We start from the raw sequence: 16509 nt of genomic DNA, 5'->3' as shown, positions 1-16509 counted from the left end.
CTACCAGGAGCCATGCCCTTAAAGAAATTTAACTCTCCTTCTCTCCTCAGCTATCAGTTACCAACAACTCCTCAGCTGGGGTGGGACTTCCTGCACTCTCTCCCGTCCATGCTTGGATTTTGTCAGGCGTGAGCTTGTGCAGGTCTTGTGAGCGAGCACCTCAGTAGTGCACATTCGTGTTTGCTTGTGGACATTCACCACCCTTGACTCTTACAACCTTTCCTCCACCTCTTCCACAATGACCCCTGACCCTTGGGAGAAAGGTGTGATATGGTACACCTAAGGCTGAGCATGCGAAGTCACTCTCAGCATCTTGACCAGTTGTGGGTCTTGGTGCCAAACCCCCGCGGCAATAAGGGGCTTCTCAGATGAGGGTTCAGGTATGTGCTAATCTATGGGTATGACAAGAAGCCATTAGGAGTCAATGTGATACTATGTCTCATTAGCAGAATGATAGACTAGCTATTATTATATGTCTAATCATGTGTCCTTGGCCCTGATAAATGTCAGGTATGGGTTTTATCTTGAGAAGCAGTCTTTAGTCTAAGAAGAAAGTGCCTACACCATGAAATCAGAATTTCTCTTCTTGTTAAACTTGCACTTGGGCTCCAGCTTTATGGAGGAAGGTGACCTTACCAACTGATTGCCCTAGACAAGGAGAAGGACAGAATTCTCTGGTACTGCTGCTCTTGTGCAGCCCAGAGAGCTCCATGAAAAGACATGAACGCAATGCAGGAGCAGAAAGCAAATGGCCTGCACTAGTATCAGCCAGCCTTAAAGCAAGTTCATTATTTTGGCTAAACAGTGCCTTGGTATTGCTATTTATGGTTTACATTTTGCATGAATACCAGCTTGGGGCTCATTTTTAAAAACTAGCTGCTCCTATAAACACATGCTTGTAGTAATTAAGGATTGTTATTACATGACTACAGTTCGGCTTCTAAGAAGTCAAGAAAGAATCGTTGCAGTATTAAGCCTAGTGGTCCTCTGTGGGGTGTGTGGTCTGATGTATGAGAGAATCTGGTAGGATGAGTGTTATAAAATGTTCTAACTAGAGAGGTGTCATATACTTTTTTATAAGCCCCAAGGCCACCAAACCCACCCTTGCTTTCCTCCTCTCCCAATTGTAGGCTTAGGACAGAATGTAAGATCCTGGCCTTCTGTCATCAGCTCAGGGATGTCTCCCTGTGATGGGGAAGCTTAGCCAATCACATTCTGTTTAGGGTGTGGCCCCCTGAGTTCAAGAAAAATGGATAAAACATCCAGGTGTCCTCGCCTCCCTCACTTTGTTCTCTTCGAGGTCCTGGTGTCCGTTGGATCCTTGGTTGTGTAAATGTTCTTTTTCCCCAATTAGTAAATCTTTTGTATTAAACTGGTCTGGTTAATTCTAACTTATCAATCGACCACACCCATCATCCCTGTATATATAAAAAAAAAAACTCCACCCTCCCAGATTCCACAGCAGCTATGGTTATGAAAGACTTCTAATAGAGAAAGGGGACTTCAAAGTCCTTACCACCTGGCTTTATGCCCCAGATTTAATCATAACAATATAATGTTTATTGAGTGTTTTCTGAGCTGGGGCCTGAAAGTACAGTAACAAGCATTTTTTAGAAATAATATGTATAACTAGTTTCTAAAATGCCCATGAAACAGATATTTTAATACTTGGCCTCCTAGTTTGTCTATAGAAAAGGCATGTCTTTGCCCTAAGCATATAAATGGAAATCCCATTAAATTCCATACAGAAGAATTTGAAATTCCCTTTTCTGAACTGCTCCTTTATCAGCCTCCTTCCAACCACAACCGTTTGGATCCAGACAGGTGGCTTCTATCTGTAAGGAAAAGGCTGGACTCGGCTGGCCTGTACCAGGGATGAAGGCTTGTTGTCTCAGGAGTTGTAGTTTACTGGAATTTCCTGTGTGCTGTGTTCTCTAACAATAGCCACGCCCTTGGGTTTGGTGCCAGAAGATCTTAGAAATACTGGCTCATATTAGCACTTGTTGAAAGGTGACAACATGGCTGATTCCTCTGTCCCACACCCATCAGGCATGTGGCTGGGCTATAGGGAAAGCTCAGGTCAGAGAAGCATGATTTTACCATGGGAAAGTGAGTTGATTTTAGCCATCCTTTTCGTTTTGCCTTGAGAATGACCACCACGAAGGCCCGGTGGGTACCAGACAAGCACTAGAAGTGTTTCCTCCTTCTCTGTCCTCTCTGAGTCTCATCTCTGCTTCTCCAGCAGTTCCCTCTCAGGCTCTGACGCTGATGGGACACCTAGAGGGTGTTCTGCTTCTCAGGCCTGTTCCTGAGTGACCATGAGAACTGTTCAGGCAACTGTCATAGCCACTCTTGTGGATCGAGGACCCCAAGAAAGACTGACTGGGCACAACAGATCACACTTAGACTCCCAGCACTCCAGTAGCTGATGCAGGAGGATTATCGGTTTGAGGCCAGCCATTTAGGGAGGCCCTGTGTGTGGAATGGGTGGTGGTTAATTAAAAGAGTAGAAAAGGCCAGTTACAGACGGGTGCTTTGCAACCTTGCTGGTGACTTCCAGGAGAAGGAACAGCACTTAGCAGGGCTGGAACAACCACCGTGGCCATGTTTCCTGTGTAAACGTGGCTGCGTTACTCCAGATTGGTCTGTGCTAACAGATTCATTGTCCTCAGTTGGGGTAAACCCACAAACATCTGCAGACGGCTTTGTACAGAAAGAACAGAGCCCTTTCAAAAATAGAAACACTGAGACCTACAAGCAAGAAATTAACTCCCAATGAAAGGACTCAATGGATCCCAAATTAAGTTCTACTTTAAAACTTTTCTCTTTGCAGGTCAACTGCTCGGGAGTATGCCCTGAAAATCATCAAGAAAAGCAAATGTCGAGGCAAAGTACGTACCAGGTTTACTCTTGAGAAGTTTGTGTTCAAGGGTAGAATTGTCAACCGGTTTCTTAACCCAGTGCAGCACAAGAGACGCCTTCTGATGGAACAGAATGTCACAAACTTAGGGGGACGTTCAGTCATATACATATTTCTGGAATAAAAGTAATTAGGAAGATTTGATTTCATTTTTCCCCTCTGCTCACTTTATTGTCTTCCCTTACATTTGCTGTCTAAGATTCATTCTGCCATTTTCTAGAAAATTAGAGTTGTCATGATATGTCTTGAGTTGAATTATTTTAGGATCTTCAGAATGCTGTTACGTTTGCCCCAGAATACATCTCCCTTATCTGCAGGTGGTCGTCCTATTTTGAGTTGTATGGTTCCTCATACATTTTGAATGTATTAAAATGGCTTCTCCTTTGTACAGGAGCACATGATCCAGAATGAGGTATCTATCTTGAGGAGGGTGAAGCACCCCAACATTGTCCTCTTGATCGAAGAGATGGATGTGCCCACTGAGCTGTACCTCGTTATGGAATTAGTGAAGGTGCGCACTCTTCCGTTGTCATGTTTGAGGTTGGCGGTGACCAGAACATGCCAACATTGTGGTAAAAATGTTACACCGTCATTTTACCAAAGAGAGGTCCCTTTATGTGTTGCAATTTTTATAGACACATTTTATTATCGAATCACTACTTTACTTACCTTGTAAATTATATTGTCTCCAACTTACAGAATAGAATTTCACCATAGCCTGGTTCTTTAAACCAACAGCTTCAGCTCATTCCTGTTGCCCTGCTGTGCACTATTAAAAACATGATGAATTGCCATAGTTTTATTGGTCAGCACCCTGTAGGTGGATTTTTGTGGGGAAGGTGAAACCAAGTGAATTTGGGGATGAGAAATAGAGGCATTTGATGACGTATCTAGGGACAGATCTCAGTCTGATGGCCAACTGTAAGCCGGCCTGATAAGTACAGCGAAGCCCTTCCTCACCCTGCATAGCCTTTGTGAATTCTATCTGCAAAACTAAGATGTCTGAACTAGGGGGAGAAGCGTCCTGTCTGTGCCAGAAAGAACTGCCTTGAGGCCTGGAGCCTTGGGCACCAGGACAGCACCTGGCTCTTTGCAGGCTCTCGCATACAACCACACATATCCTGCTGTCTAACTAAGGGCAAGGGGTTCAGCTAGACCACAGAGAACATCCCGCCTTCACCGGTGGCTCAGAAACAAACTTCATACCTGTGTGACAGCCCGGTCTTTGAGAGAAACAGGAAGCAGAGAGAGAAAACATTTGTTTAGGTTTGTTTGTGGAAGAAGAACCATTGCTTGGCCATCAGGGAGAGAGAATTCCAGGGTGGGAGCTGCACATGGCACAGAGATGCCAGCACAGCTTGTGAATCCTGAAACCTGACAGCTACAGGGCTATGTCTCGTTTTTGGGGTTTTTTTTTTTCCTGTGATTAAAGGGGAAATTAAGTTGCTCACTATGGAGTGACAGACATCTGAATGTGTTTAGACTCTGGGGTCAGCTGTTTCATAGTCAATCTTCAAGAATGAAGTAAATACTTTTAGTAAAGCACACCCAAATTCTCTGAAAGGACTTCAAGTAAGTGCAGCTTAATATCAGGCCCAAATCGTAGGTTGACTGAGTACTGGAAAAATATAAAGGAACACAGGAAGCAAAGACTCAGAAGAATAGCACCAGGAAACTGTCTTTGGTGTTCCCACCTTGCCCTCCCTCTCTCCCTGTCTTTCTTGTCTTCAGAACAGGCTGTGGGTCCCATTTTCCATTCCTTACAGAGAAGCACATTATTGAAAAAGAAAGCGCACCGCCCACTCCAAGAGAACTAAATTTAGCAAGTCAGAGACAGCGAGAGAGAGAAAGAGAGTGTGTGTTCCGCACGTGTCTTAATAATTTCAAAGGCAGAAGAACATTCTGTTAAGGACAGAGCTTGCAGAATTACCTGTCTTTCTGGGGGAGTTTTAGGACTCTGAATTTGTACTTCAGCTGGCAGTTGGTGTGTGGCAGGTAGCACATGTCACCAGAATCCCCCAACATGAGGCTTCTCAGAGGGAACCCAGCTCCAGCTCCTCTTCCCTGGTGAGGAGCTGTGGAGGCAGTCACGTGTCTGCTGTCACTCTCATCACAGTTTTTCTTTAAGCTTAGGATAAAATGTCATTAATCTCCCATGCCGGGGAGAGAAGTCGCCAGAGAGTCTTTTGCAAAGCAGAAGCAGAGAAAAAGCCCTTAGGAACCCCCACATTCTAGTCCGTTCCTCATCTCCTTTCTGGTTTGTCCGTCCCCTCCGCGGGCAGCCTATTGGCCCATCTGTCAGTATCTGGCTCAGCCAGCTGCTCTCTTCCAGGGCGGAGACCTTTTCGACGCCATCACTTCCACCAGCAAATACACAGAGCGGGATGCCAGCGGGATGCTGTACAACCTGGCCAGCGCCATCAAATACCTGCACAGCCTGAACATCGTCCACCGTGACATCAAGCCGGAGAACCTGCTGGTAAGGGGACAGCCATCCTCTGGCAGTTTGGCTTCCAAGGCCTCCATAACGAATGAACATCCCCGTCCGCCCCCCCCCCCCGCCCCCCACACACACACACTCGTCTTTTTTTCCCCCTCTTCTTTCTTTTTAACTGTTTGCCTTCTGGGCCCGTTTCCACTGTACTCAGTGTCTCTTTAAGGTGATCTATAAGAGCTCTTACACCCTCAAGAACACTAATTTCTTATGAACAGGAACAACATTCTGAAAAGCAATCAAAGGATGACTGGTAGTTAGCATCATGCATGGGCTCGGACCAGATAGTGAACAGGAACATTTCCATGGCTGAACTTTTACCCTGCTAACTTAAGAGAAAAGAAACTCTTGTGTGTGGAGGGGAGGGAGGGAGCGTGTGGGTCCACGCGTGTGCACAGAAGTGGGTGTGGTCGGGTGATTACCTGAGGTCCGTGTGTGTGTGTGTGTGTGTGTGTGTGTGTGTGCCCAGTGTCTTCCTTTCCACCTTATATTTCGTCACAGAGTCGCTCACTGAAATCAGAGCCCACCCTCACCCATTCAGCATGTCTGGCCAAACTGGCCAGCCGCAAACCTGTGTCCTCCTGTTTCCACATCTCCTGTTCTGGGATTACAGGCATGTGCCATCAGGCCTGGTTTTTCTGTAGGTGCGGTGATCCAGACTCACTTTGCTGACCATCGGGACTTCTTTTCCTATCCTAGCTTTGCGTCTTATGATATGGTCCAAAACCAAAGAGAAATGAACCATAAGAAGTAGATGTTATCACTTCAGCACACAAAAAAAAAAACAGTCCACAGGAAAAGATATATTTTAGAAAATGGATTGTGTGGGGATGTGTGGCTCAGTTGGTAAACTGTTTGCTTAGCCTTCATGAATCCTTGGGTTCTGATCCCCAGAACAGCATAAAACTGGCTATGGTGGTACAAGCCAGTAACACCAACACTTGGTAGGTAGGAAAATGGGATGGCCAGAAGTAGAAAGCCATCCTTGGCTACATAGGAAGTTCAAGACCAGCCTGGGCTACATCGTGACCTTTATCTAAAACCAAGTAAAGCAGACAACAGCCCAGAGCCCTGATGTCTTTCTTTCCTTTCTGTTTGCTTTGTTTCCCTGTCTGAGTCCTCCATGCCATCAAATGAGACTCCTTCTCGTGCCCACAGTCCTGGTGGTCCAGATGGAAGCAGAAACAAGGCGGGCAGAGCTACACTGGGAAACACAGTAACACAGCTTCCACTGATTCTCCGGGCTAGAAACTGTGATTGTTCTCCCATCCAAAGATGGCCTTTTTTCTCTCTTTTGTTTTCCACTTTTGCAAATATTTAAAGTGCAGATTGGTGTGTTAAGAGACTTAATACCGCTCTGCTAAGTCAGAAATTGATGTCTGGTGACTCTGCAGCCGGCTGCGTGGGGAGATCAGAATGATCGTGTCAGACGTGGTAGCACACACTTTTAATATCAGCACTGGGGAGGTAGAGGCAGGCAGATCTCTGGGAGTTGGAGGCCAGCCTGATTTAGATTGCGAGTTCCAGGCTGGCCAAAGCTACATAGCAAAACCCTGTCTCAAAAAATTAAAATAAATCCACAAGTGCATCTTAACTCCCACCTCACACATCAAAGCTGATGAGGCTTGCTACTGTAGAATCTCTTACGTGTTCAGCCTCATGCTAGGGGCTTTTAAAAATACCTAGTATCTTGTTTGAACCCCACAGCCACCATGTGGAGTAAAATCTTTAACACCTCCAATTCACAGGTAAAGAAACTGGGTACCTAGAATTTAAATGACTTGCCCAAGGTGATAATATAAGAAGCAAGTAGAAAACCCAAGATCTCAACTGAGTTCTGACCCACAAAGTCCCTAGACGGCAGTGTGCTCTGAGTCAGGAGGAGTCTAATCAAGTGCCACTGTGGGCCAGGTTCCATGCCAGGGAACTAGACACATTCCTTCATGGAGCTGACATTCAGGCATAAAAGGCAGGCATTCACGGAATAAATATGCACACAATTAGCTCTTTGCAATTATGTCGGTAATCTTGTAGCGGCTGGCTCATGCGAGCGGCCGAGGTCAAATGGCAGAGGTCTGACTTAATTGCACCTCAAATTCCAAACCCCTGCAGCAGCCTAAACATTCTCTCTGCCTAGCTGCCTCCATGAACTGTAGCAATTTTCTGTCATCCACAGTCATTACCCCTGTATCCTGACTCATGTGGCATCGCCTCATGCGAACAGGCTTACAAGCGGGGCTTTGTTGAGTAATTTTTTAGGCTCCAAGCCTCCAAGCCTCCGTGATTAGAGAGTAAGGCTTCATTTCCCTCCACGGTACTGGTTTGGGGCACCCATTGTTTATTTGTTTCTCAGCACACCGTTGTCTATTTCTGTAAATGCCGTCTATGATTGCATAGCAGTGTGCTTTTTTTTTAATTGTAGTTTGCAGGATATTTTTAAATTCTGTGATCATTGGAACACACTTTAACTTAAATGAACCAGAAAGAAAATATATGTACTCTTCTCATTTTCTCCCCCTCTTCTGCTTTGATTTGAAATATACAAAGAAACTGTTTGCAGCTATTCACAATTTTGAAAATATCCACATGGAAAATGAATAGATTTGCTTCCCCACTGTAGTGGTTTCCTACTGTGAGGAGATGCGATTGGTGCATTTTCTTGGTGATAAATCTATCACAGAATAAATAGAAAAGCAGAGCACATTTAGCGGAATGAAGATGACATTTCTAATTACACATGAGATCACTCTTAGTTCCAAATGCTGTTGAGGTCTCCACGGGAATGGGAACGAGCCATTGTGGGGACCACACCTTCACATCCTCAGACTTTACCAAAGCCACAGAGCTCTGCTCCAGTGCCATCCAGTTCTGTGACCTTGAACAAGCTCCTTAATCCTCCCCAAGCCTCCTTCATGGGGGTTTTATGTCAGGTCCTTTCCTTCTTATCTCCCTTTTACTTGTGGCAGAAAATTCAAACCACCTCACAGTAACATTGTGCTTGGGAAGATGCCATCTTCTATTGTCATTGCTTTTAAATTTTTACTGTTCACCCATATATAATTTTTTCTGTTTTGTGGCAAAACATAGATCTATAGATTACCTTAGAAAGGTGTTACAGTAAACTTAATATAAAAGTTTGAATGTGTTTACTGCCTATAGGAAACTTAGCAGATACAGACCAATCCCTCCTTCCACCTTCAGCTCTACTCTTTCACATGAGACCCCAACATCCTTCTGAATTGTTGCATTGTTAACAAGTCCTCTGCTAGTTAAGGGTTTGACAGAGAGATTTGTAGCTAGCACAGTGACTTTTATAAGTCTCAAATACAGATTTCATCTTACATAGTATAATCGGGTATACAGAATTCTGGGCATGTTTTACTGTTAACTCTAACGGCGCAAATACTAAAATGTAGCATAGCTTTAAAGATCTGTACTGATCGTGTAAATGATTGATCTGTGTTTGATAAGGTCAAAGGATTTTGATGGGAAAACGTGCCCTCCTCTGTCGCAGTGTGTTCTACACTTTAGGGGAGAACTGACAACTGACCCAGTGAAAACAGAATTTAGAAATTGATTTTTGCATCAACCTTAACATTTTTCCTCCATGTAATCCGTGTGCTTATTTGCTTTGCATGTTATTAAGCCTAGTATATCATAATCAAATGGCTGTGTGGCAAACCGGTGACCGAATGGATGGACCAAGCATGGGAGTGAGTGGCGCCTCATTAAAGAATAGAGGACAGAAGGTCTCAACCCAGTTACCAAGAGTCATCTTCGCTCCCCTGTAGACCTCTCGGAGGGCGGGGATGGCACAGTAATCTCCTAGCCTCACTCCTGCATGGGACTAGTATGCATGTACCAAACAAGGCAGATGATGACGAAGTGTATTTGTTGGACACAACAGGGCCATTGCACACATGAACACACAGTGGCTGGGACAACATATGTAAGTCCTGCCCCTGACCATGCCGGCCAAAATCCCAGCATGCTTGTATGGGGAGGGGCTCATGAAATCTCACCCTTACCTGAGGAGCTATTGGCAGTGAACGGCAGCTGGGGCAGGGAAAGTCAGTTGTATCTAAATGATGCCAGCCCGGAGAAGCTCAAGGCTGCAGCAGACTCTTCTGTACCCATGCACACGCGGGCATCACAAAGTGGACCTGGTAGGTTTTCAGAAAAGAATACATGAAGTTGGCAGGGGGAGTGGGTGCTGGGTAGGGGAAGAATTTGAAGGAGAGAAAATGGGAGGCAGATTTAATCAAAACGTATTACATATACATGTATGAAATTTTCAAACAATAAAAACATTTTTAGAGAAAGGTAAAGAGCCTAACCTTTAACTCACGAAGGTTTTGGGGGTGACCAACAGATGTAAAACCCCCTGGCAACAAAACTCATCCATCACTCATCAGCTTAGGAAATTGATGGATCTTAAAAAACAACATAACCTCACAGAATTTAGTTTTTACTGGCAAAAGTATAAGTAAATCAATCTTTTCATTATAATATAAAAGGAGAAAGATTGTCTTAATTTTTTAAAAGAGTATATGCATAGAACCATCTTTCTCTCTAATTCTATAGGGAGATATAGGTGATAGAGCTATATACCGATATTGGTATATCAGTATACAGATGTATATCTGCAGATAAAGGTAGTTTCTCTGAGACTCTGCTTCTCTTAATAAGGAACTCTCTCAGAGCCCCCTGCCCAATGCTTTGCAATTCTACAATGCCCGTGGAGTGGCGTTGTGCCCTGGCCCTTCTCATTGTACTCAATGGATGGCTCACCCAAGCTCAGGGTCCATTCGCACTCTGTGACTGCTTAGTCTCCACTCAAGACAACCCTAGACTAAAGAGGTAAGGAATGCCCTTCTGTCTCAAACCCAAGACTCTCGATCCCCAAATAAATCCATTTAGATGTGGGATTATTAGCATTGTTAGTGACAGTGGGCACAGTTAGAACCAGTCTACAGGCCACGGGCAGAAGGTCACCAGCTGGATTTGTACTCAGTCCTCAGGCACCGCATATGAGAAAGTTCTGGAAGTCACACCTATGGTGTGAAGACTCTAGCTGGGTTCAGTTTCTTTTCATTCATAGTGATCTAGCTTTCCTAATATATTTTTCTACAATGATATATGGGCTATTAATTGTGTGACTAAAATCTAATAATTTTTTTTTAATTGCTGTGCTATTAAGTTTCCTTGGTTTGGACAGAAGTCCTCGGATCCTGTTCCTGACAGGATCTGGAATGCGCCCCTGCAGCTGCATCTCCCCTGTGTTAGATGACTCCATGGTGATTTCGGAATTGGGAGTGAAAATTGGGTTTCCTGAGGTTTCCGTTCACGTCTTTCTCTTCTAGGATATCTCCAGTGTGGTGCGCAAACAAGAGATTTTATTTCTCTTAATATTGAAACCTCGCCCATTGCATATTCCTTCCTGACCTGTATCAAGTTCTTATCAACCTCATTATTTCATTTAACTCGTGGTTTCTGAAATATTTGACATGGGGGAATGAAATGAGGGGTTTTTTTTATATTTTTTTTAGCCTCATTGGTTTTTTTCCAAGAAGTCTAACTTAAGACACTACGGTCATAAAGTACGTTTTGCAAAAATAATTTCCCACTAAAATGCGACTCCCCTTTGCTTCTTAAGGATTAAAGACTTAGATTCAAATTATTTCTTTTTTTATACTGTATAAAAATGAATTATCGTTATTTTTTATTATTAAAAATTTCCACCTCCTCCCCTCCTTCCACTTCCCTCTCCCCGCCCCCACTCCTCCTCCCCCTACTTCTCCAGGCCAAAGAGCAGTCAGGGTTTCCCTACCCTTTGGGAAGTCCAAGGTCCTCATTTGTGAGGGCCATATGCCTCGGCTTCAGGAAAATCAGTCTCTTTTTAAAGGGACTCCATATATAATAAAAGGGAAAACGAGCCCGTCTCATGGCTTTGTCCATTTCCCGCCACTTTGTCAAGTCTATTTGGTGACATCATTGTTAGTTCCCACTGAGCAGCTCCGTGATGCTATTTCCACGGTTACTAGCGAGTCGCCGGCCCTTGCTGCAGCAGGGCTAGCCTTGAATTTGTAGCAACTCTGGGAGCCCTGCGGTTCTGACGCATCTGTTTTATCACTCAGCTTCTCCTCCCCCATCAGACAAATCTCAGAAACCACTTGGCCAGGCTCGGGTTATCTGTGAGTTTTCATATTTTATGGTCACTGCTGAAGTTTTATGAGGATATATTAATTTTTTTCCAAAGAAAAAACTTTTCCAAATGGTCTCAGCTTTCCATCCGAGAGAAGCCAGCAGATGCCCAAATACCTACTGTTCAACAAGTTACAGCCGACCCAAAACTCCAGATAACCCTGAATGATCCCAAAATAAAGCCACCTTTAAAAATAAAGGCCAGCATCTCCCCAATCTATACGTTGAATTTTCCGTATATTGATCCCCTGTAGGGCGTGCCCTCCGCTTCTAATTGAAACCCTTTTCATAATTGTTGTCATTTGACACGTTTAGTCTGTCAAACCATGAGATGTCTTTATGGCCATACAATAAACCCAAGAGAACTACTTCCCTGACTGTAGCCATCTGCAATGATCACAAGGGTAGCTTACAAAACCCTGACAGTCTTTACGGTAATGGGATGCATATGGCAGCCCACAATTACGTGTGGCTGCACTCAATTACTGTTGTACAATTACACCGTTTTATTGCTTAGTTAAAACAGTGCGAGCACTACATGCTGGGTAATTTGCACTAATCCCCGTCTTTTTAATAGCCCCTCAGTGTTTAAAATGTGGGGGAACAGCTATAGCATTTAAGGGGCCTGGGATGAACGTTAAATTATACCTCGTGCTGTGAACTCCTTGACTGACAATTAATGTGCTCCCGCTCAACGTGGGGGTCATGTTTTATAGAGGCTTTGACATACAGTTGTGGCAAAATGGTCCCCCTCCACCAGAGCCCAACTCAGGGGGTTAGATTGTCAGGCCTGTACTTGGAGTCTGGTAGCATCCTTCCTGAGGACTGGTCACATGGTCATAGTGTGGAGAGCTGCCCCAACAGAACCTCAGAATTCATTCTGAGACTTGCCTTTTTTTCAATAATAATAATAATAATAAGTTTGCATTTTATTTTGTGAAGCTTGACAGCAACTTTAAAATTTTATTTTTGAGTATGTGTGTTCACATGAGCACAGTGCCCATGGGGACCAGAGGAGGGTGTCAGATGCCCTAGAGCCAGAGCTACAGGTAGTTGTGAACCACAAGGTATGGTGCTAGGTACTAAACGTGGGTCCTCTGGGAAAACAGAAAGTGCTTTGAATGGCTGAGCCATTTCTTCCACCCTGAGGCTTTCGCATCTTAAATAGGAATTTGTGAGCAACCTTCATGTTTTTTGAACTCTTAAAACCTTGGTCGCCATGGAAATACCATGGACAGATAGCTTTGGGAGTGTATACACCACAGACAAATGAATTGAGAAAGTTGTGATTTTCTTAAAATACAGTTTTAGTTACATCTACAAGTGGCCTCACTGGTCACAGGTCTGATGCACCTCATTGGTGCATCCCTGTAAGTCCCTTACTCAGGAGGCAGTGGCAGGCAGATCTCTGTGAGTTCAAGGCCAGCCTGGTCTACAGAGTTAGTTCCAGGATAGCCAGACCTATACAAAGAAACTGTGTCTCAAAAAAAAAAAAAAATCAAAACAAAGCAACCAAAATAGAATTAATGCCCTCTGGCTGCAGGGAGCACGCATAATGAGCCCCATTGGTGAGAGCTCAGTGTGCCATGTCAGAAAGGGGCACTCCCATTGGACGAGAACAAACACTGAGCCCACTCTTCTCCATCCTTCTCCTGAAGTGTTGACAGAGGAGAAACCCCAAAGTAACCTTGCTTCCTGCCCTGCCTGACAACAAGTTAAACAGAATTCCCAACCAGAGGCTGGGACAGATATTCATCCACCTGCAAAAGCGTTTTGTGAAAGCCTTCGCAGAGGCCTTGGGTCTTGAAGTGTTCTCAGTTACATGGAGTCCGCCTTTGTCTCCAAGCTGTTTGCCAGGCGACAACTTGAGTCTCTTTACACTCGTGAAAACTGCACAGTTTTCAAATATTAAAATAGCAGGGGATAATTGTACACACATGTGACTAAAGGACTAAAAAAAGAATATAAAAGTATAGGTTCAATGTATGTAAATGTTTTGCAGTTTGTGGGAGCACTAATGTTTTAAAGGATGCCTCCATTGTTTTAGGTAGCATGTTTATGTTTTCTTTTCCTTTTGTTGGTTGGGATTTTTTTTTTTTTTTGCAGTGCTGGAGAGTGAAACCCAGTCCTTAACATTTCCCTTCATTTCAACTACATTGTTTATCTGTATTAAATATAACTTGAATGCACTTAGGCAGAATTCCTATTAAAGCGCTGATCATTAGTAGCCCTCCTGTGAGAACATTACAGTCATATCCAGAACCACAACAAGCCTCTGCTGACTGCGTCCTCCAACATCTGGTTTTGCCAAACTTGTGACTGAAGCTCGGTGATACAGATACTGTGTTTAGGGGTGGGGAACTTCCTGTACAAATGGGGTTGAATATATCATAATCTGCTCGGCTTGGCAAAGCACACATGGTGAGGGCTCAGACCCCACACAACATCAAAGCAAAGGGGTATTCTGCAATTTAGAAAAGTTATTGATACCAAAATGGAATTCAGGAGGTAAACAGCTCTGGTCTATACGGGAAATGAACTAGACAGCCAATCTCAATGGTCCCATCTCAGGTTTCCTTTCATGGAAAACATTTGCTTATTGTTTGGATGACCAGAATGGCCAGCACAATAACATTTAGGCTGGAGAAACTATAGTGTTTCATAGATCTGGTGCCTCCAAGTGCGAACTTAAACCCGCACAGCTGCTTCGCTAAGCAGAGAAGATAGCACCCACCCCGGAGGACAACTGGACATGTGTCTGTCTTTTCCCAAGCAGCCAAACTGCAGGTGATTGCTTAAGTCTTTGGATGCCTAGCCAAGGGCAGACCAAACGTGATCAGGATCCACAACCCCAGAGACAAAGAATCCCCATTGTGCATGTGAATAAGATATAGATAAATCATTTCTATACAGAAAACATGGTTGCCCCTGAGAAGTAGATCTGCCTCACCGAAACAGTCAGCTCCAATTGGTCATCGCTGACCCTGCAGCTGAGCTGGCCAAGCATCTGCCCCAGGGCTTTGGTGGCTTGCCAAGGCAGACGGAGGTAGCCTGTAGTAGTGCTCCTGATATGTGGAGATGTGCCTTGCTGTGCCAGAGGCCCACGAGGCTTCAGCAAGTGACCTCTTTGGCAAGAACTAACAGAGGGATGAGCGAGCCTCAACTTGCTGGGTAAATCATTTTGATAAATGTAGAAAGCTTGGCCATTCCTTTGGAGGGTCTCTTGAAGATTGTTCTTGAGATTCGGAGACAGGATTGACCTGTGGCTTTCTCCATCTTACTGATCCCAGGAGAAGGCACCGAGTGAGAATTCTGCGTGCCCTTTTACCCTTTTTGTAATCAATGAAGTTGTTTAGGCTGCTTTTTTTTAAAAAAAAAAAATACCCTTTTGGTGACATCTTGAGCTCCCATTAAGGGGTTTACAGATTTGCCTAAGAGGCACGAGCCTGCTTGTTTTGATTTGTTCAGAGGAAGACTGCAGACGTACTGCCCTAATAAGGAAAGCAAGGCTGAGTGCTGGCTCTACACCCAATAAATCTTTCCAGATTGCCACAGGTGAAATGAAATGTTAACATGCTCTTCAATTATTAATAAAAATTATAAATAGATCTTGCTGGAAATGTGGGGCACTGAAAACAAAGTATTTTAATATCTGTGTGGATGTTTTGTTCTATTACTGAAGGGTGGTGTGTGGAAAGGAAGTGACTGCTTTCATGAATGGTATGTTCAGAGTGAGAAACTTTCTGGTTTTCCTTTTGTGGAAAACATCAAATGCACATAGGCAAAGAGAGAGAAATCTTCGTAATTGCTTCCCAGAGCAGGAATGCCAGTTCCTACTGTTATTTCAGATTTTGGCCTCATGTGTTTTTAATGGACAGGTACAAAACAACATGAAGCTCCTGTCTTCACTTCCCAAGTTTAAGTCTTTTCAGTAAATATGACCCTATATTACCATTTAATTTGTTTTTACTTTTATTTATTATTTACTGTGTGTATTGTGTGAGTGCCTATGTGTATGTGTAAGTATGTGTATGTGTGTGAGAGAGTGTGTGTATTGTGTGTGTTCACATATGTACAAATGTATATGTGTTTGTGTGTATATATTATTTGAGTGTGTGTGTATGTGTATATGTGTGTGTGAGTGGATGTATGTGTGAGAGAATTGTATGAGTGTGTGTGTGTGTATTTGTGTATATGCGTGTGTGTGTCTGTCTGTCTGTCTGTCCACCATGTGCGTGGGTCCTGGGATGAACGTGTATCATCAGGCTTGGTGAAAGGCAGCTCCTTTGCCCACATCACCGTTTCCATGAGCACCTCCATCTTGTTGTATAAACGCCCCCATTATTTGCTAAACAAATTTCCATTTGCCATTCCTTCATTGCTTCTAATACTGCAATGAAATTAAGAAAGATGCTCTGGAATGGCTATCTGTGCGCGATCGCCTGGGCCTTTGTTGTTTGTTTCATTTGCATTAAACTTAGGGCTCAGTGCTCTTGGCTCTAAGACACTTATTGCTTTATACCTTTTTCTTCTTTAGGTGTATGAGCACCAGGACGGCAGTAAGTCGCTCAAGTTGGGTGACTTTGGTCTGGCCACCATTGTTGATGGCCCTCTGTACACAGTCTGTGGCACCCCAACATATGTGGCTCCCGAAATCATTGCAGAGACTGGGTGAGTGCTCCCCTTGGCTTTAGAACTTGTGAAGGAGTGAGAATCATGAAAGAACTGTGGGCGTGGGCAGAATTAGCCATCCACTCTCTCCCAGTCCCTTTCTCTCCTCTCCCCCACCTGTTCAGCAAGCCATTTTTCTTTGTCTTCCCAATCAAGTTGCCAGTGACTGTCATCCTGTTTAAAGATTGCATTTGGTCCCTGCTAAAGGTAAAGCAATTAT

At 44.0% G+C, this 16509-nt stretch overlaps 1 protein-coding gene across 4 annotated transcripts in view; it reads left to right on the top strand.

The window, feature by feature from the left end:
• The window catches only part of Dclk1 (doublecortin like kinase 1), a 299545-nt gene that overhangs the window by 244442 nt on the left and 38594 nt on the right, over positions 1–16509 (top strand). For all 4 annotated transcript variants that reach the window (XM_048424463.3, XM_048424462.3, XM_048424465.3 and 1 more), the window contains exons 9-12: positions 2834–2891; positions 3312–3431; positions 5253–5399; positions 16156–16289. In XM_048424463.3, coding sequence (XP_048280420.1) covers positions 2834–2891; positions 3312–3431; positions 5253–5399; positions 16156–16289 — 459 coding nt within the window. The remainder of the gene's footprint in view (positions 1–2833; positions 2892–3311; positions 3432–5252; positions 5400–16155; positions 16290–16509) is intronic.

Source organism: Myodes glareolus, chromosome 20 (assembly GCF_982192425.1).
Source record: "Myodes glareolus chromosome 20, mMyoGla1.1, whole genome shotgun sequence".
Taxonomy (NCBI): domain Eukaryota; kingdom Metazoa; phylum Chordata; class Mammalia; order Rodentia; family Cricetidae; genus Myodes; species Myodes glareolus.
Note: the sequence above shows the minus strand (reverse complement) of the source record. Positions and strands in the feature narration are given on the sequence as shown.